The sequence below is a fragment of the Pipistrellus kuhlii genome, unplaced genomic scaffold (genome assembly GCF_014108245.1).
Source record: "Pipistrellus kuhlii isolate mPipKuh1 unplaced genomic scaffold, mPipKuh1.p scaffold_m20_p_2, whole genome shotgun sequence".
Lineage (NCBI taxonomy): Eukaryota > Metazoa > Chordata > Mammalia > Chiroptera > Vespertilionidae > Pipistrellus > Pipistrellus kuhlii.
In genome coordinates this window covers 151,174,203-151,199,429 of record NW_023425515.1, presented here as the reverse complement: position 1 = coordinate 151,199,429, position 25,227 = coordinate 151,174,203, and the positions used below count along the sequence as shown (strand labels likewise).

Below are 25,227 nucleotides of genomic sequence, written 5' to 3'. Positions count from 1 at the left end.
AAAATTCTGTTTTCTGGAAGAATAAAACTAAGCAATGCATACCAACTAAAAGATGGATAACTGCTCTTTTACCTTCATTGCATCTCCAGTTATAAGCCTGGTCCTCCCTGAGGCCCTGGTTGCCATAGTCAAAAGATGGGAAGGAGGTTGCGTATAAAAATTTGCAAAAATTCTTAGATGCACATTCAAAGATGAGGGCCCTAAGTGTTACTTAATGCTTCCAATACTTCCCATGTCTAGTTTCAATAACATTTGCTGGCCTACTATTCAAATGGAATGTGTACATAAGCACACTATATATCCTTGGAAATACCTAATCTCATTTTCTCACCATGAGTTTAATCATAAAAATTCAAAAATTAGAGCAAGCTCTAAAAATGACTGAACAAAAGTCACACAACAGCAGGAACAACAAAGCCTTGACTACTTAGGCACCGATGCCTCATCTGGACACTTTAGTGGTCCCGACATTAAGATAAGTTTTGATATGGGGATAGGACAAAGAATCCTTTTGGCATCCTCTTTCTTCCTTCCTCCAAACTTTTCCTACCAAAGTGCAGGATTTCACCTTAGCTCTTCTTTTGTGATAACCTTTTTGGAATTACATTAGCAAAAATATTGATTTTTAAATAAGGATTATACAAGAAGATGAAGATGATCCAAAACTGGGGTTATAAAGACATAAGTTAATTTTGGTGAGTGTGATCCATTTTAAAATTTGTGATTTCCAAAGGACACACTCAAATGAATGTTCCTTGCCCCCAAAATCTGTGATGGGATGAGTGGTGTAGAGTCAGTTAAAGCTGTGCTGGTTACAAGAAAGTAAGTCCTAGGTTATAAGTTCAGTAGTTGAAAACGAATGGAATTAGATTTTGGCTTTGAGAATATTAGTACTGTATAAATTATAAGCATAAATTAGAAAGCTTTAGGAAATTATGAAAAACTCTACATAATTAGCATTTGTAAAACACTGTTAATGTCTCCAGTATTTAACTTAATTTCTAAAAAGCTTTTTCCCATTATGATCTTTTGTGGTAATGTATTTTCATGTTAGCTAAGATCTTTTCAAACACATTCCTTTAACTCAAAGTATGACTTTAAAATCTGTAAATTCAAGCCTGTAGGCAAGTCAGTGGGGAAGATATTTTATGTTAGGTGTGACTTTGTTACTTTTCAAAAAACATATATCAAATAAATACCCAGTTCATTTACTATACTATTAAACCTAGTTGGTAATATTCCCATTTTCTAAAAGAGAAAAAATATTCAATTTATTGGGAGACTATGATTGTTGATGTTTAACTTAATAATATACCTGTTTCTGTTCTGTGGTACAGTATTTCTTGCATAGGAGGGAAAGTATAGTCTTAAGACTTTGCTTTCCAGATAATCAGTACTTTCTTTACATGTAAATTTGGAGCTAGACTGATTCATAATGATGAGTTCTGAATTTTAGTTTGTTTTTAAATCTCTCTTTAGGAAGACTGTATATTTGGTCTTAACTAGTCTAAATGTTTTTTGAAAAAGAAACTTAATTCTTTTACGTTTCACCTCAGCCCTTATTTGTCACACACACACACACACACACACACACTAACTACAGTGAATGCTAGGTCTAACGTGCATTTAATATAACAACCAGTTATTGAACAGTAAAGCACTGAATACATTTCAGAATATTTCAAACTGCAGGAAATTCTAGATTATTTTGTTTTCTTCCTGTTACCAAAGTGTGTATCTATGGAATCTCAAATAAATTGTATTCCAAAACCATAATTGTATTCCAAACACAAGAAAATATGATTACTAGTATATTCCATTTTAGCTGGGTGAGTGAGGCCCCTGAAAATTGTCAGGCCTATTCTTGCCTATGTTTCCATCAGCAAAATGTCCTATGCAGATCAGAATGTATAAATTGCTAGAATGTAACCTCTATGAGAACATTTATTACACTGTTTTTTGATATAGCTTTCTTAAATAACACAGTGCAAAATTATAATAGGTGTGCAACAAATACTTGTTAAATGAACACAGTTAAACGCTTAAAGGTGAGTTAATTATTCTTGTATAAACCAGGTGGGTAGAGGGTTGGGGGAAGATAAGTTTGTTTGTTTAAACCCCAGGACATCTAGTGTTAGTTCTCCTAAGTCTATTTGGAAGGGCTAATAGGAAGTATCTGCTTTTTTTTTAAAGGCATATACTGATTTTCAGGTGAGAGACCTTGGCCTGATGGTAGGACTTCCATTATTCCCTGTTAAGATAAGAGTAGAGAATGACAATTATATATTTTAAACTCCAAGTTGCTATCAGTGGCCATTTGAGGTGCTGTAACATTTTCTGTCTTTGGGCTGGTTTGGATGTAAACCAGGCAATAACTCATTTAGGATCCCCACTCCCAACAGTATCAGGAACCACAGTCACCAAAAGATATGTAGGAAGAATAAATAACTATAATCATTGGTTAGAGGACAGTGCTTTTATCTTCTCAGAATGATTTCATTTATGTCAGCATTAAGGCAAGTATTGAATATTGCAATCCAGCTCAGAACTTGATTAATTATACTTCTCTCTCTCTCTCTCTCTCTCTCTCTCTCTCTCTCTCTCTCTCTCTCTCTCTCTCTTTCAGCTTATATAATGAGTGCAATAAAAAAATAAAAAAACAAAAACAAAATACCTCAACCCTGAAAAGAACTTCTATTGGAACAAAAATAGTAGTCAGCCATAATTTCATAATTATTCCATCTTGCTATCCTATGATAGAAAATATTTTTACTTTAAAACACTAAGCTAGAAACTTTATACATTAACCAGGAAAGATTGTTCCCATGTTGTGGAATCTCATTAATTTCCTAATCCCCCCCCCCCCCAATTATAAGCTTTCATTTTAGCAAATATAAGGCAACTACAAAGCAAAAGAGAGAAACATCTAAGAATTTCCCCATAAATGGGAAATATTACTTATAGTCCTAAAGATCACCATGAATAGGCAACTGATCTATTATTCTAAACCTTGAGAATTAACCTCCTCCTCTCTTGTTTTCTCTTAAGCTTTTGACATTAATGTTAGATTCTGATTGTGAGATAATGAATCAGGACTTTATGAGTGACAACTTGATCATTTAGTTTCTTATTTTATTCCACTATGCATCATTTTTAACATTTGATTTTTCTTTTTCTTTTTTCTCTCTCTCTCTTTCCCTGTGGATCCTCCAGAATGTTAAAGATTATTTTGAATGTTCCTTGAGTAAATCCTACAGTTCTAGTAACACACTTGGGATTGACCTCTGGAGAGGGAGACGGTGTTGCTCGGGAAACCTGCAGTTACCACCACTGTCCCAGAGGCAGAGTGAAAGGGCCAGGACTCCTGATGGCGATGGCATTTCCAGACCAACCACGCTGCCTTTGACAACCCTTCCCAGCATCGCTATTACAACTGTAAGCCAAGAGAGGTGAGTAACCCCCAAATGCCAATTCTGAGTTTTATTTTCCAACTACTCCAAATACAAGTTCCTGTTATTAAAATATGAGTTATCTGTGGGATAACTAAGGCTGTTGACATTTTGACAATTCATTTTCCTTTGGGTAGAACATGAAACCTTTGTCACAGTAGAGCTATTTTCTACCCATTTAAATTGGAAGGAGCCTATTGAGGGAGAAATGTGATACTTTTCTATTAATGTCAAGAGAAAGCAAAATGACTGCCCATGAAAGTTTTATAAAAAGAATTATTGAGTGTGTGTGAATACGTTTTAATAAATCGGTATCATATCAGTTCTGGTCAAGATGGTGGCATAGGTAAATGCGGTACTTGAACCCTCCCACTACCACATTAAAATTATAACTAAACTATAGAACAACCATTATTTGGAACCACCTAAAATCTAGCTAAACTAAAGTCTTTAAACTACGATATAAAGAAGCAGCCACACTGATACAGGTAGGAGGCATGGAGATGCTGAATGGGCTGGTCCCACACCCAAGTATGATGATACATATCAGGAAGAATATCTTGGATGTGGAGGTCTTCTAAGGAGTAAGGGGACCCAGACCTTTACCGAGCCTCCCAACCCAGGGTTTCAGTGCCAGGAAGAGAAGTCCCCATCATTTCTGACTATAAAAACCAGTGGGGAGTATGGCTGAGTGAGATGGAGGGGTTTGGGAGTCTCAAGCAGTTTTTCTTAAGGGGCCTGTGCACACATTTGGGCACACTCCTTCTGAGTTCCTGCACCACCACAGAAGCTCAAAAGACTCCAGGAACTTGTGGAAGGAACTGAACTATCTGGCATTAGAATTCCCCCAAATGAGTATAGTGTAAATTATACTATCACGACTTCAAGTATACCAATACTCGCATCATGGGGGAGCCAGAAGGAGAAAAGAGAGAGCAAGAAATATGGTGCTTTAAAAATAATTTTTTGTATCACTTATTAAGGACTGGAGCTAAACATATTAAATTGTATACTACTATTCCAGTAAATCATTAAAATCTATGATTTATATGGTATGCCATAAAACCTGCCACATGTTGAGATCTATCTACTCCGCTGATGAGTAGTCCAATGTGTGCCCATTTAATAATGCAAGTCACCTTCTAATTGATGGTTATTAAATACACTAATATTTTTTCTTCTTACCTTGTCTAAATGTTTTTTAAGACCATCACCAAGACTCCAGGTATGATATTTCAATAGTTATTAGCATGAAGTAGCTCACCAAAGAATCTGTATGGGATTGAGAAGCCTATTAACACATTCTAGGGAGACTGGGCTGAAAATTTGAAAGGCACCGACTTACATCTTCTGTTTAGCTGAATTAAGATTGAAACAGTCATAGCCAATCACTGATAACTAAAATGGGCATATTTCACCCATACTGCTTATTCAGTCATATAGCTTCTGTGATTAGCCTTGATTATGTTTCTGTATACTTGTAGATTTGAATTCTTAAAGAATCCACAGATTTATTTTTCAGCATGTTGACAATGGTACAAGTGGTGTCAGTTGTTATAGTATTTGTTATGTTATTGAAATGCTTCACACAGTTAGTAAATATATGCTTTTTAGAGATACTTTATTGTTCCTACTATCATAAAAGACTTTCCCAAAACAAATTCTTCACAATCCAGCAATAACAAAAAAGGTGATGATTGGCATAAGCAGAAAGTTCAGTTTTGACAAGTATGGTACTGAATCTGTTAAAATAATACTCCTTGCAAACTTTGAGTTCATTTAACTCAAGGAAACTTTGATAGCTCTGGAATTGTCCTTCTGTAGAAGTATAAAATCTTAGACTCTGACATTTGGGACATGCTTGTCTATCCAACTAACTTGAGTGTATCTATCTGTACAAAGAGAGCAATTGTATTCACCCCTAGGCCATTGTGAGGAATAAATATGCTTATCTCTATAAAGTACCTAGATTAGTTAAAAGCATATGTTTGGCGATCAACAAATGGTAGTTTCTCTCCTCTTGATCATTAGCCAATAAATTCTTCTGGAAATTAGAAACCGTGTTTCAAGTATTAGTAGCCTCATGCTGGATGTCAGTATTTTATAGGAAAATGGAGAATCTAGACATAATCCAGAAAGTTTATATCATGTAGTCAGTCAACACCACATATTAGTAATTTACTCATAAAATGTCTATTATATTTCAATTACCTACTTTTGAAAGTATGAGAATATTCAATCACTGACTATAATATCTTCCATAACTTATTTTCATTATTTGTCTGTTTGGATTGTATTCTGGTAATTGCTTTGGTTTTCTTTCCTTTCCACTTTGCTAATTCTCTTTCCAACTATATCTAATTTGCTGTTAAATCTATTAAGTTGAATTTTCCATTTTATTGCATTTTTTAATTTTTAGAGTTTGCATTCATTTACTTATTAAATATGCTAGGTCATTTTGTGCAGTTTTCTTTTCCCCACATGTTTAAGTTATTTATTGCTGCATAAGAAATAATTTAAAAATGTAATGGTTTAACAGGCATCTTCAAACTACGGCCCGTGGGCCACATGCGGCCCGCAGAGGAGTCTGATCCGGCCCGCCAGGTTTTTTGGGCAGTGAGCGCAGCCGAGGAGTTACAGTAGGAATTAGTAGTTCATATAGTCCGGCCCTCCAGCTCTCTGAGGGACCGTGATCTGGCCCCCACTTTAAAAAGTTTGAGGACCCCTGGAACAAATAGTTATTATCTCATGTTTTCTGTGGATCAGGAATCCAGTTGTGGCTTAGGTAGACACCTCTGCCTGGGTCTCTCAGAAAGCTAGGATCAAATTATTGGCCAGTGTTATAATCATTTTAAGCTTGACCAAGTGAGTGGGATATGCTTACAAGCTCACTCACCTGGTTATTTACTGTTCCAGCTGCTTGCTGGTTGTTGACTAGAAAAATGAGTTTCTTGCCACATGGCCTTTCTACAGGGCTACTCATAATGCAGGGGCTCTGATCATTTTTTCCAGAGTAAGGGCTGAGAGAGAAAGAGAGATAATAGTTAAAGTATCTTTACAACTAAATCTAGGAAGTGACGTTTCATCACATTTACATGTTCTATTTATTAGGTCTAGCCCAGTGGTTGGCAAACTCATTAGTAAACAGAGCCAAATATCAACAGTACAATGATTGAAATTTCTTTTGAGAGCCAAAAATTTTAAACTTAAACTTCTTCTAACGCCACTTCTTCAAAATAGACTTGCCCAGGTCGTGGTATTTTGTGGAAGAGCCACACTTAAGGGGCCCAAGATCCGCATGTGGCTCGCAAGCCACAGTTTGCCAACCATGGGTCTAGCCCACACATAAAGAGAGGGACTATACAAGGGCATGAATACGATGAGGTGGGAACACATTGTAGATACTTTGAAGGTTTAAAATTAAAACATAGTAAGAATAATTAGTTTATCACTTTGCTCATTTAAATATGATATTATGATATCATATTTAAATGAGCAAAGGTTCTGTTTTTTATTAGATGTTTTCTGATGGTTCTTATTCATACTTTTTAAATTAAAAATAATCTACATGCAAAAAGTATGCATATCTTAAGGGTATAACTTAATAAATTTTACAAACTGGACACAACCATATAACCAGAACCCAAATCAAGAAACTGAGCTTTACCAGCACCCATCTCTTATGCCTCTTTCTAGTCACTACTTTTTCCTCACTTCTATCTATATTGTTATTTGATTTATTTAAAGTATTCCTAAGTGTTTTGTTTTTTTTAAGTTTGGAACTTGATAAAAGCATCTCCTGTGAAACAAATCGCATCCACTTGCATCTTTTCAGAGTGGATAATTCTAGCCATTAGGTATTTTCCCATACAGAACTGGACTCAATTACTGTGCTATCTGGCTCTCCTTTAATATACTTCATCTTTGCTCTGCTTTTCTTTAGAGTTTTACTTCCACATTTTTGTGGGATAGAATTATTATTTTTCAGGGTACAAGCAAAATATAAACCTCCATCTACAATGAACTGTATCATCAGAAAATTCAACTAGTAATTATTTTAGTATTTTAAACATTTATGGCCTTTGTCAATCTACATGAATTCAGGTTTGTCTACAGTTTTCTCCTTAGTCTGTAATGGAGAATGAATTTAGAAACTCAGTTTAGTGCTGCCCACCTAAGCTTAGTACCAGCAGTTTTAAATTAGCACTGTACCCGTGGAACATGAAGAACTCTGCTGGTTTGCAAAAACTGCAAAAATATAGCATGGTACCAAAATCCTATGCAAACACTTTTTTCTATTGGGGAATTTACCTCCAGTAACCTCATCATTTTCTTATAGTGAAGAGCGAAGAAAGTTTCCCTTTTTGTTCTGGTACAGTAACCATTCTGAAATATTCCCAAACTGTTTTTTAAAAAGTCATACTTTTGGAGAAAAAATAGTTTACCAGAGCTCAATTCCACCTGGGGCCAGGACATTTCCTCAACTTTAGCCCCTCTGGCCCATCTATCTTTTCTAACGATGGGATGCAGCTAAGAAATACCTGTGACATAGATCCACTACAAATCTGAACTTTGATTATAAAAGTATGAAATGCTTCCCCTGAATGCCTTACTACCACACCAACAGGGTTTCAAGATAATAAGGATAGATTAAAGCTTAAAAAGCTTCAAGAGAAACAGACTTTATGTAGGACCAGTTTCTAGGGAAGGGCAAAGAAAATGGGAGAGCAAAACAAAGATACTAGAGGCATTTTAAAAAAATATATATATCTTATTGATTTTACACAGAGAGGAATTGAGAGGGACAGAGAGTTAGAAACGTGGACGAGAGAGAAACATCGCTCAGCTGCCTCCTGCACACCCCCTACTGGGGATGTGCCGCCAACCAAGGTACATGCCCTTGACCAGAATCGAACCCGGGCCTTTCAGTCCACAGGCCGACGCTCTATTCACTGAGCCAAACCGGTCTCAGCATACTAAAGGCATTTGAAACCTCCAGCATCCATAGTTATCACAAACATTTGCAACCCAACCCTAGCCAGATTAAGATGAAACTTTACACTTATGGCGTTTGCCTTAGTTTCTCTTATCTGATACATCATATTGTGCTTTTAACACGAAAAATACACAGCATGATAAAAGGCAAGGGGGGGAAAAAAAAAAAAAGGAGCGCCCTAACCGGTTTGGCTCAGTGGATAGAGCATCGGCCTGCTTACGGAAGAGTCCCCGGTTCGATTCTGTTCAAGGGCATGTACCTGGGTTGTGGGCATATCCCCAGTAGGGGGTGTGCAGGAGGCAACTTATCGATGTTTCTCTCTCATCGATGTTTTTAATTATCCCTCTCCCTTTCTCTCTGAAAAAAATGAGTTAGATATATATATATATATATATATATATATATATATATATATATATTTTTTTTTTTTTTTTTAAGAAGCAAACCAACCATCAGACCCAGATATGACACACATGTTGGAATGATCAGAAATAGGATTTAAAATGACTGATATGTATAATAAGGACTGTACTGGAAAAATAAAAAAACAATCAGATAGATGGGTAGTGTAAAGCCAAGAGATGGAAACTCTAATAAGACAGAATCAAAAGGAAATGCTGGAAAGCAAAACTTTAACAAATAATGAGCTCATTAGTAGACTAGATAGGGCTGAGGAAATAATCACTGAGATTGAAGTTAGGTAAATAGAAACTTGCCCAACTGAAATGTAAAGAGAAAATAAACCCCTTAAACCTAAAACAAAGGAATATCCAAGAACCATGTGACAATTTCATAAAGTACAACATATGAATATTTAGAATATCAGAAGCAAATAGACAATGGTGCAGAAGTAAATATTGAAGTAATGACTGAGAATTTTTAAAATTAATTATAGACACTAACCACCAGGAAAGTTAGAGAATACCAATAAGGATAAATACCAAAACATCTATACCTGGGTATATCATATTCATATTTCAGAAAACCCAAAACAAAAGTAAAATCTTGAAAAAAGGAAAATAATAAAAAAAACATACATAGAAAGGAGTAAAGATAAGCATTAGAACGAAGTTCTTGTTAGAAATCATGAAAGCAAAAGGAAAGTGAGTCAATTATTTAAAGTGTTGAAAGAACTCCCATCACTACCAACTCATAAATTTATAACCAGCAAAACTATTCTTTAATAGTGAAGAAAAAAAAATAAATACTTTTTATACAAATGAAATTTAAGGGAATTCATCATCAACATTCCTGCCCTGAAAGAAATGATAATAGAAGTTTTTGGGTGAAAAGAAAATTATATATGGTATAAACTTATAGCTATATAAAAAATTGTGTAAAAGAAGAAATAAGTAAGGATACAATAACATTAGCTTTCTTAACTAATATTTCTTGACTACACAAAGCATAACTGATTAAAGTAATATAGTAACAACAAACACTATGTAGATAAGTGATACAGTAACACCATAACAAATAGGAGGGAGCAATAAAGGCTATTCTGTTTTAAAGCAACTGTACTACACAGTAGGGAAGATTTAGACTAATTATTAATACATATTGACAACTAGAGAAAACACTAATTAAAAAAAAGTATAATTAATATGCTAGGAGAGGAGAAAAATTGAATTACTTAAAATGCTTAATTAAAACCAGAGAAGGCAGAAAAAGAAGGTAGGACAAATAATAATACCAATAACAATACATGCAAACAGCTATAAATATAATAGATTTAACCCAACTATATCAATAACTATGAATATCAGTTATCTAAATACACAAATTACAAGATAGAGATGGTCAGAGTGGATAAATAAAAGACCCAATTACATGTTGTTCACTAGTAACCTACTTTAAATATAAAGCTTTAGTTTGTTAAAAGTAAAACAATGGAGGAAGATATACTATGCTGATATTAATTGAAAGAAAGCTAGTGTAATTATATAAAGTGAATTAAAGAAGACTTCAAATCAAGGAGAATTATCAGGGATATAGAAGGCCATTACACTAGAAGACACAGCCATCATTAATGTGTATGTACCTAACAACAGGGCATCAAAATATTATATATGAGGCAAAACTAATAGGTCTTCAAGGAGAAATAGACAAATCCACTATATAGTGTAGAGTTTACCACCGCCTTTTCAGTAATCAATAGACCAAACAGGCAGAAAATCTTTATAGATATATTTTACCTGAACAGCACTGCCAATCAACTTGATTTAATTGAATTATTTTAGAATACTCCATTTAACAACAGCAGAATACCCTTTCTTCTTAAGCTTGCATTGAATGTTCACCAAGATACAATTATTTTAATATCTTAGGCTATAAAATACACCTTAACAAGTTTAAATGAATAAATATTATACAATATAAAGTATGTTCTCAGATCACAATGCAATTAAGCAAGGAATCAATAACAGAAAGATAGCTGAAAGATCCTAAATGTTTGGAGATTAAGCAACCAAAGTCTAAATAAAAGATTGTCAAAGAGAAATAAGAGAAAGTTATAAATATTTTGAAATGAGTGGAAATAAAAATGTAATTTATCATAACTTGTTGGATATAGCAAAAGTAGTGCTTAGAGAGAAATTTATAGCATTATAATATATACTAGAAGCCCGATGTACGAAGATTCATGCTAGAATGGGCTTTCCTTTCCCTGGCTGCCAGCATCGCCCTTCCACTCCAGCCCAGTCCCTTTCTGCTCGGGCCCTGGAGCCGCCTCTTTCCCCTCCAGGAGCCACCTTTCCACTCTGGCCCCACCTTCCCACACTGCCCAAAGGCCCTGAGAGACCTGTGGTGGGGCAGAATGCCTGCAACATTGTCATGGTGACTACACAAGCATCATACCACTATCACTTGGCACCTGTGTATGCAAATTGACCGCCATTTTGTTGGGTTAATTTGCATATCACTCCTGATTGGCTGGTGGCGTAGGGGAGGTATGGTTAATTTACATGTTTGTTTATTATTAGATAAGATACTTGATAAGAATGAAGAAGCTAAAATCAATAAAGCTTCTATCTTAGGAAACTAAAAGAAAGAAACAATTTAAGACCAAAGCAAGCAGAAAAAATAAATAATATGATCAGAACAGAAATCAGTGCAATTGAAAAAAGGAAAATGATAGATAAACAATGGAACCAAAATATGTTTCTTTTAAGGATCAATAGATTGATGAATCTCTAGCAGCTCTAAGAAAAAGAAGAAAAAACAGATTACCATTTTCAGAAACAAAAGAGATACCATACATAACAATGGATTTCATGAAGATTAAAAGAATAATAAAAGAGTACTGTACCCACATATTTGAAAATTTAGATATATGAACTAATTTCCCTGAAAGATGTAAAGTACCAAAGCTCACATAGGGGAAATAGATAACACAAATAGGCCTATTTCTATTAAAGACATTGAATAGAAAATTAATAGCTTACAAAAAATGACAGTTCCAGGTTTAGATCGTTTCATTGGTGAATTTTATCAAACACTGAAATAGACAGTAATCAGATCATCATTACCATAACACCCAAATCAGACAAAGACATTACAAGAAGGGAAAACTATAGACCAATATCTTCAATGAACAGAGATACAAAAATCTTCAAAAGAATTAGCAGATAAAATTTAACAAAGCTTTAAAGCAGTGGTTGGCAAACTGCAGCTCTTCGGCCCCTTGAGTGTAGCTCTTCCACAAAATACCACATGTGGGCATGCACGCACATTGCACAGGCAACATTGCATGTTGTTGGTTTTTGGCTCTCAAAAGAAATTTTAATCATTGTACTGTTGATATTTGGCTCTTTTGACTAATGAGTTTGCCTACCACTGCTTTAAAGGATTATACCTCCAGACCAAGTGGAATTTATTCTAGATATGCAAAGCTGGTTCAACACTTTAAAGATGGTCAATGCCATCTACTATACCAAAAGACTGAAGAAGAACAATCATATATGCTATCAATTGATGCAGAAAAAGTATTTGGCAGTATCCAATATTCATTTATGATAAAAACTTTTATCAAGCTAAAAATAAAAGGGAACTCTGAATTTGCAGGCCTCTATAAAAAACTATATATCTAGCATACTTAATAGTCAGAAACTACAATAGATATTTTCTACATAAGATTGGGACCAAAGTAAGGATGTCCTGTCATCTAAAATTATTCAACGTTACACTAGTAGTCCTTGTTAATGCAATAAGACAAGAAAAGGAAATAAAATGTACACAGTTTAGAAAGGAAGAAATAAAATGCTCTAAGGGTGGGGCAGGAACCGGGTGGAAGGAAGTTATGAGGGGAAAAAGGAGAAACAATTGTAATAATCTGAGCAATAAAGATTTATTTTAAAAAATGCTCTGTGTTGACAGATGATATGATTATCTATGCAGAAAATTTCTAGAAATTGTCCAAAACAAAACAAAACAAACAAACAAAAAACCCCACCCAAATCCAGGAAGTAACAGGTGAGTTTAGCAAGGTTGCAGATTTTGCAAGATTAATGTGTAAAATTGATTGTTTCCCTACACACTAGAAATAAACCATTGCAATTTGAAATAGTAATAATAACAAATACAAGTTACAGTAGCATGAAAATAAGAAAGATAAATATATAGATATAAATCTAAAATATGTGCAGGCTATATATGCCAAAAACTACAAAATTCTGATAATAAATTAAAAAAGCTCTAAATAAATAGATATACTATAATTATGGATTAAAAGATAAAAATTATTAGGATGCATTTTTTTCCAACTTTATCTACAAGTTCAATGAAATTTTAATAAAAATCACAACAAACTATTTTGTATGTATGGGCAAATTGATTGTAATCTTTATATGGAAGACAAAGATCTAGAATAGCCAATATGACACTGCTAAGAAGGAGGAGGAGGGAGAGGAGGAGGAGGAGAAAAAGCAGAAGCAGAAGCAAAAGCAGAAGAAGAAATTTGGAACACATACCCTGTTTCCCCAAAAATAAGACAGTGTCTTATATTAATTTTTGCTTCCAAAGATGCTGTGGGTCTTATTTTCAGGGGATGTCTTATTTTTCCATGAAGAAGAATATGGTACACATTTATTATTAAATGAAAATAAAGGAAATTTATTACCTGTGTACGGTACGGTAGTATGGTAGTTGTCAACACAAACTAGACAAACTGTAAATCCTACAGTATCAAGAATTTACTCATTTATTCAATGACAATCATGTCATCATCTTCTGGAACATCATCATAACAATCCAATTCCTGAATTTCCTGGTGAATTTCTTGTGACTCCATTTCTTTCAGAATCAGTGGACCAAATCCCTCATGTTTAGCCTAGGTGGGCCTTATTTTTGGGGGGATTCCTTATATTTCACTCAGAAGGAAACCTGTACGTAGGTCTTATTTTCGGAGGATGTCTTATTTTTGGGGAAACATGGTACTATCTGACTTGAAGACTTACTAGGAAGCTACTAGAGGCTCAATGCATGAAAATCGTACAAGGGGCTTGGGCCTCATAGCCCAGCTGCCTCAGCCCTTGCAGCCCAGCTTTGTCCAGAAGGTTGTCTGCAAGGTCATCGAAACAGTCATTCTGCTGTTTGGTCTAATTAGCATATTAGTTCTTTATTATATAGGATAATAGTCAATATAGCTTTATATTGGCAATATTTATGGAACAGAACAGAGAGCCAAGAAATAGGTACATAAAATATAGACAATGGTTTTGAGAAAGAGCAAAGGCAATTCAGTCAGGAACAGAGAGTCTTTTCAGCAAATTGTACTAGAACAATTAAACATCCATATGCAATAAAATAAAATAAAATAAAAAATAAAAAATACAGGGCCTTACACTTTATTTTTGAAAAAAAAAAATTGGATGATCATAGACCAAAATACAATATGAAAAACTATACAACTCCTAAAAGATAAAATATAGGAAAAAAACAAGGTGACCTTAGGTTGGGCTACAAATTTTTTAATACAATACCAAAGCATGATCATGAAAGAAAAAATTGAAAATTGGACTTCAATAAATTAAAAATGTCTGCTCTATGAAAGACAAGGAAAATAATGAAAAAACAAGGCACATTCTAAAAGAAAATATTTGCAAAATACATACTTGATATTGAATTTGTATCCAAAATACACAAGAAACTTAAAAAATATAATAAGAAAATAAACAATCCAATTAAAAAATGGTTCTGTGATCAGAAGAGTCAACTAACCAAAGAAAATATACAGATGGCAAACAAGCATTTGAAAAGATGCTCAAAATCATTTGCCATTAGAGAATTGCCAAGTAAAAGAATAATGAGATATCACTACACAGTTATTAGAATGGCTAAACTAAAGATGACAGTAGTAATCGCTGACAAGAATGTAGATAAACAAGAACTCTCACATATTCCTGGTGGGAATACAAAATGGCACAGCCACTTTGGAAGACAGTTTTTTTTTGTTTGTTTGTTTTTACAAAGCTTAACATAGTGCTAACATATGATCTGAAATTCATGTTCCTATATATTTACTCTACTGATTTAAAAGCTTATATTCATATGAAAACCTGTACAAAAATGTATATAATAGTTTTACTTAAAAATCACCCAAAACTGCAAGCAACAAGAGGCTTTCAATAGGTGGATTGATAAATTATGGTATACTCATACTATGGAATATTATTTGGTGATAGAACAAACAAGTTATGAAGCCAAAAAAAATACATGGATGAATTTTAACATCATGTTGCTAAGTGAAAGAATTCAGTATGAAAAGACAACATACTATTTGATTCCAATTACATGGTATTCTAGGGAAAAAACACAATACTTTAGAGATACATTAAAAGATAAATGGTTGCCAAGGACTTAGGGGAAAGTGAATAAAAAAAAGTGAATGAATCTTCAACACTTTTGACTTTAGTGAGGAAATAGATGTAAGCAAATTATTAAAATTCAATATGTGTAGTTCTAGAATAAGAATATAGGTCAGGAGCATCTAATTCTTGCTCAGAGAGAGAAGCAAAGAGTGAAAGCTTATATTTGCCCTTAACCTTGAATCTGAATAAGCATCTATCTGCTGGACAGAAGTGGAAATAACATTTAAGGCAGAGGAAATAGCATGAGCAAGACTATGACTACTTAACACCAAATAGCATATAAAAGGAATGCAAGTGTTCATAGGATATGGAAGGTATGTGAGAAGGTATGGGTGGAGATATGGCTTACCAGGCAAATAAAATATGGGAAGTCTGAGTTTTAAAAGGTGGGCAGGGATTAGAACATGAAGGCATGAAGGATCTTAGAGTTTTAGCTTTATCCAAAATCAATAAATGGAGGCCATTGAATTTTGTTTTACCATATTTTAGGGTGTATCACTGTATAAGACTACCCCCCACTTCTGAGGCAACACCAGTTCTTTTTTTAATAGACCGCCTCTCTGATTCTGGCCAATCTGAGCAGGTTTTTACTAGAACACAGTGGTCGTCTTATACACCGGGAAAAAACGGTACATCTGTATTGTAAAAAGGTAATAACAGACAATGTAGAGGTTGTTTGGAAAGAAAAAAGTTGCAGGTTGGAAATCTAGAGAGGAGACTTTCAATGTGAGGTAGATGCTAAATGCTGAGGGATTTGAGCAAGGAAGTAGATGTGGGAATGAAAAGGAGGAGGAAAATGTGAGCAATGTTGAGGTTGAATGGATAGAAATTGGTGCTGAGTTGAATATGGATTAGGAGGAGGAGGAGAAACCATGAACACACAGGGGTTTCTAGCTTGATATACTGAATAAACGGTAATGCCACGAAGAAAGCCCAAAATGGGTGGGGCTGGGTATAAGGTGTGAAGTGAAAGATGGAGAGGTTAGTTTTGAATAGAATGAATTTAAAATACTAAGTGAACCTTGGGAACAGTTAAAAACATGTCTCTGTATCATAGTTTGGAGATCATAGGTAAACAAGTGGCAGTAGAGCAAAGAAATGAGTGAGATTGCTTCTGTTCCACACCAAGTATGCAGAGATTAATCAACCAATTTTTATCTTTAAAATATAGCCTTATGACATAATAATATCATGGGGCTAACTAAGGAGGAAGGAGTCAGGGAGAAGGCAGAAATGGACATCTTGAGAAGTAGCAGAAGAAATAGAGTAGTGAATTATTATAAAAGGAGAAGTTAGGCCATACGGAAGGTTTGGCAATGTAAGATAGAAGTTGCCTAGAGTATAACTAAGATGAGGACTGAGAAAAGTCCTTTGGCTAATTCAATTTAGTGGGTGCTGGTAATACTATTGAAAGTAGAGTTATGGAGTCAGAATGCACTAGATTTAAGAATGAACCCAGGTGGCAGAAGGAAGGGGAGGAATGTGCCACAGTGCATTGGTAATGTTCCAGTTCTATTGGGTAGGTACATATGTTCCTTTGTGTACTGAATGTTATATGAAAAGTGATACTGGAGGACAAAATAAACCTTTGTGAAAGCATAAATTAGAGTTTAGGAAGAAAGGATAACAATAAAATATTACTTTTTAAGATTTTTGTTAATGAACACAAAGAGTGAAAATAGAAGTTAATTGGCATAGATGAGATTAAGAAGTGTTGCAATATGGAGACTCTTTTAAAAAATATATACTTTATTGATTTTTTTTACAGAGAGGAAGGGAAAGGGATAGAGAATCAGAAACATCAATGGGAGAGAAACATTAATCAGCTGCCTTCTGCACACCTCCCACTGGGAATGTGCCCCAACCAAGATACATGCCCTTGACTGGAATTGAACCTGAGGCTTTTCAGGCCAACACTCTATCCACTGAGCCAAATCAATTAGGACAATATGGATACTCTTATGTACTAGTATGTTGAACAGGAAAAACAGTAGGTGGTGAGAGATTGGAGATAAAAAGATGGGTAATAATTGATATAGAATCTAGTAGAAGGAGTACAAGGGAAAAAATGAACTTTAGACAAAGATTAGAAATACTATCTTTGGAGATATGTAAATGCAAGGCAGGATGAATATAGAAAATGGCAATAAACAGAAATAGGAGAACCTCTTCTCCAAAGGTGGAACTCAGTACTAGTCAAATAGTTGAGAACATGGAATCAACCTCCAAGACTTACTGAAAAACAGAATGCTGGACTCCAGCCTTAGAGTTGAGAGTTTCGGTTAGGTACTGAAATTTGTGGTTCTCACAAGATTTTAGATAATACTTATAGAACTGACCTGGAACTACCTTTTGAGAACTGCAGCCTTGATTTTCTTAATGAATTAGGTTAGGTTCACTGCTCTCCTTTCAGCCAAAGGCATTTATTGTCCAGATCTCCAAGCCTGAATTTTTGTCCAGGGGCATTTTTTTTTCTATGACAAGCCAACTTACCTGTTGTGGGATTGAACTTCCCATGTTAGATAACAGTGCTGCTTTGAGAATGCTCATGTATTCATGATACAGTAAAACTGTTGTCAGCCGCATTTTTTTCCTTCCTTCCTTCCTTCCTTCCTTCCTTCCTTCCTTCCTTCCTTCCTTCCTTCCTTCCTTCCTTCCTTCCTTTTTAAAAAAACATATTTTATTGATTTTTTACAGAGAGGAAGGGAGAGGGATAGAGAGTTAGAAACATCGATGAGAGAGAGAGAGAGTCATCGATCAGCTGCCTCTTGCACCCCCCCCCCACTGGGGATGTGCCTGCAACCAAGGTATATGCTCTTGACCGGAATTGAACCTGGAACCTTTCAGTCCACAGGCTGACGCTCTATCCACTGAGCCAAACCGGTTTCGGCGTCAGCTGCATTTTCAGTTGGATAGGAAGAGGCACAGAGATAAAGAAGGCACAGGGAGTCTTGTTTCAGGGTTTTCCTAATGGTAACACCTTTTCCCAGGGAACAATTCTGGCTTCTTCTTTGTTGTTTCCTCAAAGAAAATTATAAAGATCAGTTTGCTTGTCTCCTGCCTCCATCTGCCTGAGGGTTGTGCTTTGCATCTCTAAATATTTCAGTTGTTAACATGGTGATTCTGTTTGGGCATCTATTAGCTCAGGTGTGATGTCCTTAGCGTTCACTGTCCCAGCTTTCACCTCTGTTGGGGACAGTGGTGCAATTTGCCTGGTGCTTTCTGCAAGACTGGAAGCAATTTCAACTGTCCTCATTATCACGAAGGGGGAAAGTGGTCAGCCCTCCAAGGGGGCAGCTCAGATTCATGGGATGTACTTTATTACCACCACAGTCTGTCACAGGTTTATGGTCTGATGAGGTTTTCAATAAAAATATTTTACACTTTGGGGCTGCCTCTCAACGACAGATCCTAAAGCCCTGTTTTAAAGATCGACATACCCACAGACGCTTTGCACAAATGCCATCGATTCAACAAAAGCTGGTGTTAGGATGGGAAATTGATGACACACACATCTGTTTAGCATTTACCAGGGATTTTACCACCCACTGAAATCTTTTGACTGCAGAAACTGCATTTCTGACTTGCATATCAAACATTGCAATCTACAACTCAGGAATGCACAAAGTCCCTCTTTCCCTGGGCTCCCCATCTCAGGTATGTGAGATAATGGACACTGGATATTTAAAATCATACATCATCCCCTCCACACTTCATTGCTTATATATTCTGGAATCAATCAGGTCAAAATTATATTAGAATATTGGAAGTGCAGATTTATATAGAAGGCCCTTAAGATAGGATCTGGCCTATATGATTCTAAAAATAGGTGCAAATACTTTACAATATAGATAATATCCTTACTATAACACATTCTAGTATATAATGTCCTTTCCACCCTCCATATTATTTAAATTTAACTCCACAACAACCTTGTGAGGTGGGCATTATACATTAAGGTAAAACAAAAACAAAAATGTCTTTAACCAAAGTATAAGTATTGGTGTAGAGCACATGTGTCAAACACAAGGCCCGAGGGCCAAATCCATCCCGTCAGGCCTTGCAATGTGGCCCGCACCGCGCTGTCATCACTGCACTCCACTGCGTTTCCATCACAATGACAGTTTATGACTGTTCAGTAAACCATTCGGCCCGCGATTTAGGCTGGATTTTAGATTTTGGCCCCTTCTCTGATTGAGTTCGACACCCCTAGTGTAGAGGGTTTTATAATAAACTAGAGGCCTGGTGCATGAAAATTCATCCACTGGAGTGGCAGAAGGGGGGGTGTCCCTCAGCCTGGCTTCCCCCCTCTCACAGTCGGGGAGCCTTCAGGGCGGGAGACAACAGGGAGATCAGGAGAAGGTGACACCCCCATCACACCTCTGCTACTGCCACTACCGGCAGTACAAGCCTCAGCCAGCCCTGGTTCCTGAGCCTCGGGCTGGTCCTGGGCAGATGGGCAGCCTCCATCCAAAGCTTGCCTGTGTCTCAGGCATCAGCTGGGCAGCTGCTGAGACTTGCCTATGCATTGGGCCCCTCTGGAGTGGACTGGGGGACTCTGAAGGCAGGCATGTGGAGCAGCCAGACCTGCCTGGGAACAGGCCCAGCTGTGCCATGTGCCTGCGGTCCCTGCGGGACTGAGGGAGTGGGTGTGACAGTCAATTAGCATATTCCCTCTTTATTGGCTGTGGGCGCCAGCATCTTTGTGAGAGCATGACAGTCAATTTAGCGTATTTACTCTTTATTAGATAGGATACTCCAGTTTTAAAAAAAGGTGTAATTGACACAATAAGTTTCAAGTATTCAATACAATTATTCAATATTTGTATACCCTGCAAAATGATCACCACAATAAGTCTAGTTAACATCCATCACCACACATAGTTACAGTTTTCTTTTCTTGTGATGCGAACATTCAAGATTGATTCTCTTAGCCACTTGCCAATATGTGATATGTATTTAACTATATTGTTAACTATAGTCATTTTGCTGTGCATTACATCCCCTGGACTTATTTTTTTTTTTAGAAACTGGAGCTTATAGTTTTTGAGTCTCTTCACCATTTTGCCCACCTCCTCTTCTCCCCCACATATTTTCTTTAATTCATTCGTCCTTCGATGGGCACTTAGGTTGTTTTCATATCTTGGCTATTGTAAAAAATGCTGCAATGAACATGGGGCGCATATATCTTCTCAAGTTAGTGTTTTTGTTTTCTTTGGATAGATCCCCAGAATTGGAGTTGCTGGCTCATATGGTAGTTTTGGTTTTAAATGTACAATAGTTTTTTGAGGAAACTCCATCTTGTTTTCCATAGTGGCCACACCAATTTACATTCTCACTAACAGTACTCAGGGGTGCACTTATTTCTTGTCGTTTTGATAATAATCATTCTATCGGGTGTGAGGTGACACCTCATTGTAGTTTTTATTTTCAGTTCTCTGGTGATTAGTGATGTTGAGCACCTTTTCATGTATTTGTTGGCTATCAGTACATATTCTTTCAAAAAATGTCTATTCATATCCTCTGCCGATTTTTAAATTGGATTGTTTGTTGTTGTTTTTTGTTATTGGGTTGTATGAGTTCTTTATATACAGTGGTGCCTCACACAACGAACTTAATTCGTTCCAGGAGCAAGTTTGTTATGCGAAAAGTTCGTTATGTGAAACGCGTTTTCCCATAACAATACATGTTAAAAAAAAATAATTCGTTCTGTAGCATAAAATATGCTAAGATGACATAAAAAAAGATAAATTTTTTGTTATTATTTTTATTTAGATACATCATGATATAAAAAAAATATTGAGTTTAACTTAAAAGGACGACTGCCGTGATACGTGCGTGATTTAATTCGTAATGAAGAACGATTGCCGCGATACGTGCTTAAGTTAAGCGCCGTGACTAACGACTGCCTGCAGTGCCTGCGCGGAAGGATGCAATACATCGGCAGCGATCGTGGAAGCTCGGGCAAAGCGGTCGTGGAAGCTTGGGCGACTTCGTTGTGTGAAACGAAGTTCGTTGTATGAATCATGAAATGAAGTTCGTTGTTGTGTGCAGCGTTCGCTGTGCGAGGCGTTCTTTATGCGAGGCACCACTGTATTTAGAACATTAACCCCTTATAAAATATGTGATTTGAAATATTTTCTCCTGTTCATTAGATTGCCTTTTCCTTTTGTTGATGGTATCTTTTGCTTTGCAGAAGCTTTTCAGTTTGATGTACCTAATTTATTTATTGAGCATTGCTGTACCAGTGGCAGATAACATGAGAGTTTGGGACATATATTTATGCAGCTCCCTGGACCTGCTCAAATTTGATCCCAGATGTAGCACACCATGTTATGGTGGATTACTGCTCAGGTCACCTAACTTTATTACTTGTTGGGTTTGTTAGTATCAATGACATGCTGGTAATTGCTTCTGCATAATACCACCTTGGATTTGTAGCCTAGTTCTGTTGTGTTACTATTTCTATCATGGCTGATTACAAGCTACCAAAGTGACATCACAGAATATGGACTTGGGAAAAAAAATGTGCTGAAATGAACTGTTGCTTGCATGTCTGTATTCAGGTAGTGATGGGCAGCTTTAGCCACAGGGTCTCTTGATGTCACTTGAAGTGTCATGGTTTGATGCTCAGTTTCCAGTGGGGCCCAATGACATGATAGGAGTTGTTTGTCAATAGTTTATACTTCTCTCTGCAGACGTCATAGCTTCTCTCTAGTACCCTAGGAGTGTGCACTTTAAGAAATATATTTTGCTACCAGAAATAATACCACATTAGTGATGTGGCTCAAGGAACAATTTTGTACTTTATTTAAAACATTTCCTTGCCCTGGGCTTCACTCAACCGCTTTCTATATAATCTGAAAAATGGGTCATAACAGTATTCTCAAGTATATTATATGATGCCTCTCAAACACCAAGAGACCTATAAGACCTATAAAGTTTTTAGGGGTCCAATGTTCTGGGCATCCTGGAAAGTTCATCCCAAAGTAAATTATTATCTTGCATCTCTAGCATTAAAAAGAAACCATCTCTAGCAAGATGCAAAATTATTATCTTGCATCTTGCTAGAGATGCAAGATAATAATTTACTTTGGGATGAATTTTCCAGGATGCCCAGAACATTGGACCCCTAAAAACTTTATCCATTGTGCCAGGCTCCTAAATCTTCCTGGTCTTTGTCTCACTCTGGAGCATGTGTCTTTCTAAGGCAGTGGTCGGCAAACTCATTAGTCAACAGCCAAATATCAACAATTTAACAATTGAAATTTCTTTTGAGAGCCAAACTTTCTTCTAATACCACTTCTTTGTAATAGACTCTCCCAGGCTTTGGTATTTTGTGCACGAGCCACACTCAAGGGGCCAAAGAGCCGCATGTTGCTCTTGAGCCGCAGTTTGCTGACCATGGTTCTAAGGCATCAGAGTATCTGCCACTTTCTGCTCATCAGGTATGATTAACATGACATCATGAACAGAGTGGGCCATCTGCAGGACACCAAGGTGACCAATGGGTCTTCTGATAATATTATGACAGGGAGCAGAAGGGTTAGCACAATCCTGGAGCACACCTATGAATGTGCGCTGTTATCTGTCATTGTGAATAGGAACTTCTTTTGATTCTTCTTATGGCCTCTGCTATACTCAGATCCTATCAACCCTATTACTATTAAGGAACACAGTACTAGAGCAATATGTCCTGCCATTATTCCCACCTATTGGGTCGGCAACTACGTAATTGCGGATTTTTTAAAGAAAATCAAAGACAATTTTTTCATGGAACTAAATAACTTTATTCTGTAATGTATTGCCCATTTTGATCAATGACCTTTTGCCATCTTTCAGGCAGCATCATAATCCCACGTTCAAAAAACTTCTGGTTTTTATTAGCAAAAAACTGAATCAGGTACGATTTGACATCATCATCATTATTGAAATTTTTACCATTCAAGGAGTTTTGTAAAGATTGAAACAAAAAGTAATCAGATGGTGCAAGGTCAGGACTATATGGTGGATGTGGCAAAACATCCCAACCAAGCTCCATTAATTTTTGCCGAGTGACCAAAGATGTGTGTGGCCTTGCATTGTCATGATGGAATACAACACCTTTTTGATTTGTCAATTCGGGCCGCTTTTCTTCAACTGCATTGTTTAATTTCGTTAGTTGTTCAATGTAGACATCAGAATTGATCATTCGGTTGGGTGGTAAGAGTTCAAAGTAGACAATTCCTTTGTAATCCCACCAAACTGATAACAAAACCTTCTTTTGATGAATATCAGCTTTTGATGTTGTTTGAGCTGGTTCACCTGGCCTGCTCCACGATCTTTTCCGCTTGATATTGTTATAAACAACCCATTTTTCATCGCCAGTTATCAGTCGTTTTAAAAATGGATCATTTTCATTACGTTTCTTTAGCAAATCGCAGCTGCTAATGCGTTGCGTTAACTGTGATTCTTTCAGTTCGTGAGGAACCCATGTATCGAGTTTTTGAACATAGCCAAGTTGTTTTAAGTGATTTTCAATGCATGTATGTGATACATGAAGCTTCTCTGCAATCTCACGTGTTGTACTGTGACAGTCCGAATTGATTATTGCTTTGATTAGGGCGTCATCAACTTCAACTGGACGACCAGAGCGTTTTTCATCTTTGAGTGAAAAATCACCAGAACGAAATTTGGCAAACCAATTTTGACACTGCCGTTCTTTTAAGGCTTCGTCACCATAAACAGCACATAACTTTTTATGAGCTTGCGATGCGTTTTTCCCTTTGCGGAAATAAAAAAAGCAAAATATGACGAAAATGTTCCTTTTGATTTTCCATTTTCCAACGAACGCCAAACGAAAACTACAAAACAGATCAAAAAACTTTTTTTTACTGATTAACAGCTGAATAGCCAACTATCAAATAACAAAATGTGTTTTACATTTGTACTACGTCTGCAAACCTAAAAATTCAACTGAAGCCATATATATGCGAAACCCGCAATTACGTAGTTGCCGACCCAATATTTAGTGATCTGTGTGTCTCCCCAGCCTATTGCGTGGGCCTTCCAAAGGAACAAGGCCAGCCACAACATTTTCTATCTTGTAAAGTGGACCTTATGCATGCTTCTCTGAACTTTATAAACTTTTCATCTATACTTTGCTGCAGAAATTATGGCATCCCTATTTTGCTTAATATATGCCTTTGCTTTTTTCAAGCTTTTAAGGAGCATTCCAACAGCCTATTACGACTGCCATCAGGGTGCTTGCCAGGGTGTTAAATCCTGTATTGCTGGAAATAATTCAAAACTCTCCATAATCCAGCTTTATATCCTCTAGCCTCTTAATCTAACCCTGTTATAAAACCTTAGTTCCTGAGGGTAATGTGTTATCCAGGTCCTGAAACTTTGAAGGCATACAACTTTCTCTTTGCCTTAGGTGGCCCAGTACTTTCTGAGTCAGATTATGCTGAAAGTTGAGTCTAGAAAGGACACGGGACAAATCATGAGAAGGACAAGAAATGTCTTCTAAGGCACTTGCCTCACTTGAGGACTTTCTAGAACTTCAACCATGTGAGTGAGTGAGTGTGTGTGTGTGTGAGTGTGTGTGTGTGTGTGTGATAAGATTCACAATAACTTCAGGATTTGAGGTTGTTAATTGTGCCTATATAGACATCTCCTTCAAAGAGGCAGGCCCCACTTCTTCCTACCAGGACCATAAGAGTATGTAAGATTTGCATAGGCTGAAATTTTGCCTTTTCTGAAGATCCCTTAACAATTAAATTCTGTCTCTGTTTTATTATGACAGCCATTCAGCAGCAGGAGTAGAATTTCTCTTCTGCTGCCAATGAGTTTTTGTTACTCTAACACTTGGCTTTAAAATGTTAATTCATAGACCTGAGCATGTCATTTTCTCTCTTCAATCAATGGTGCCTAG

General features: G+C 36.4%; 1 protein-coding gene across 1 annotated transcript in view; it reads left to right on the top strand.

Moving 5' to 3' along the window:
• The window catches only part of PDE4B (phosphodiesterase 4B), a 424,211-nt gene that overhangs the window by 2,269 nt on the left and 396,715 nt on the right, over positions 1–25,227 (top strand). Inside the window, exon 2 of the mRNA XM_036444266.2 lies at positions 3,214–3,449. Coding sequence (XP_036300159.1) covers positions 3,214–3,449 — 236 coding nt within the window. The remainder of the gene's footprint in view (positions 1–3,213; positions 3,450–25,227) is intronic.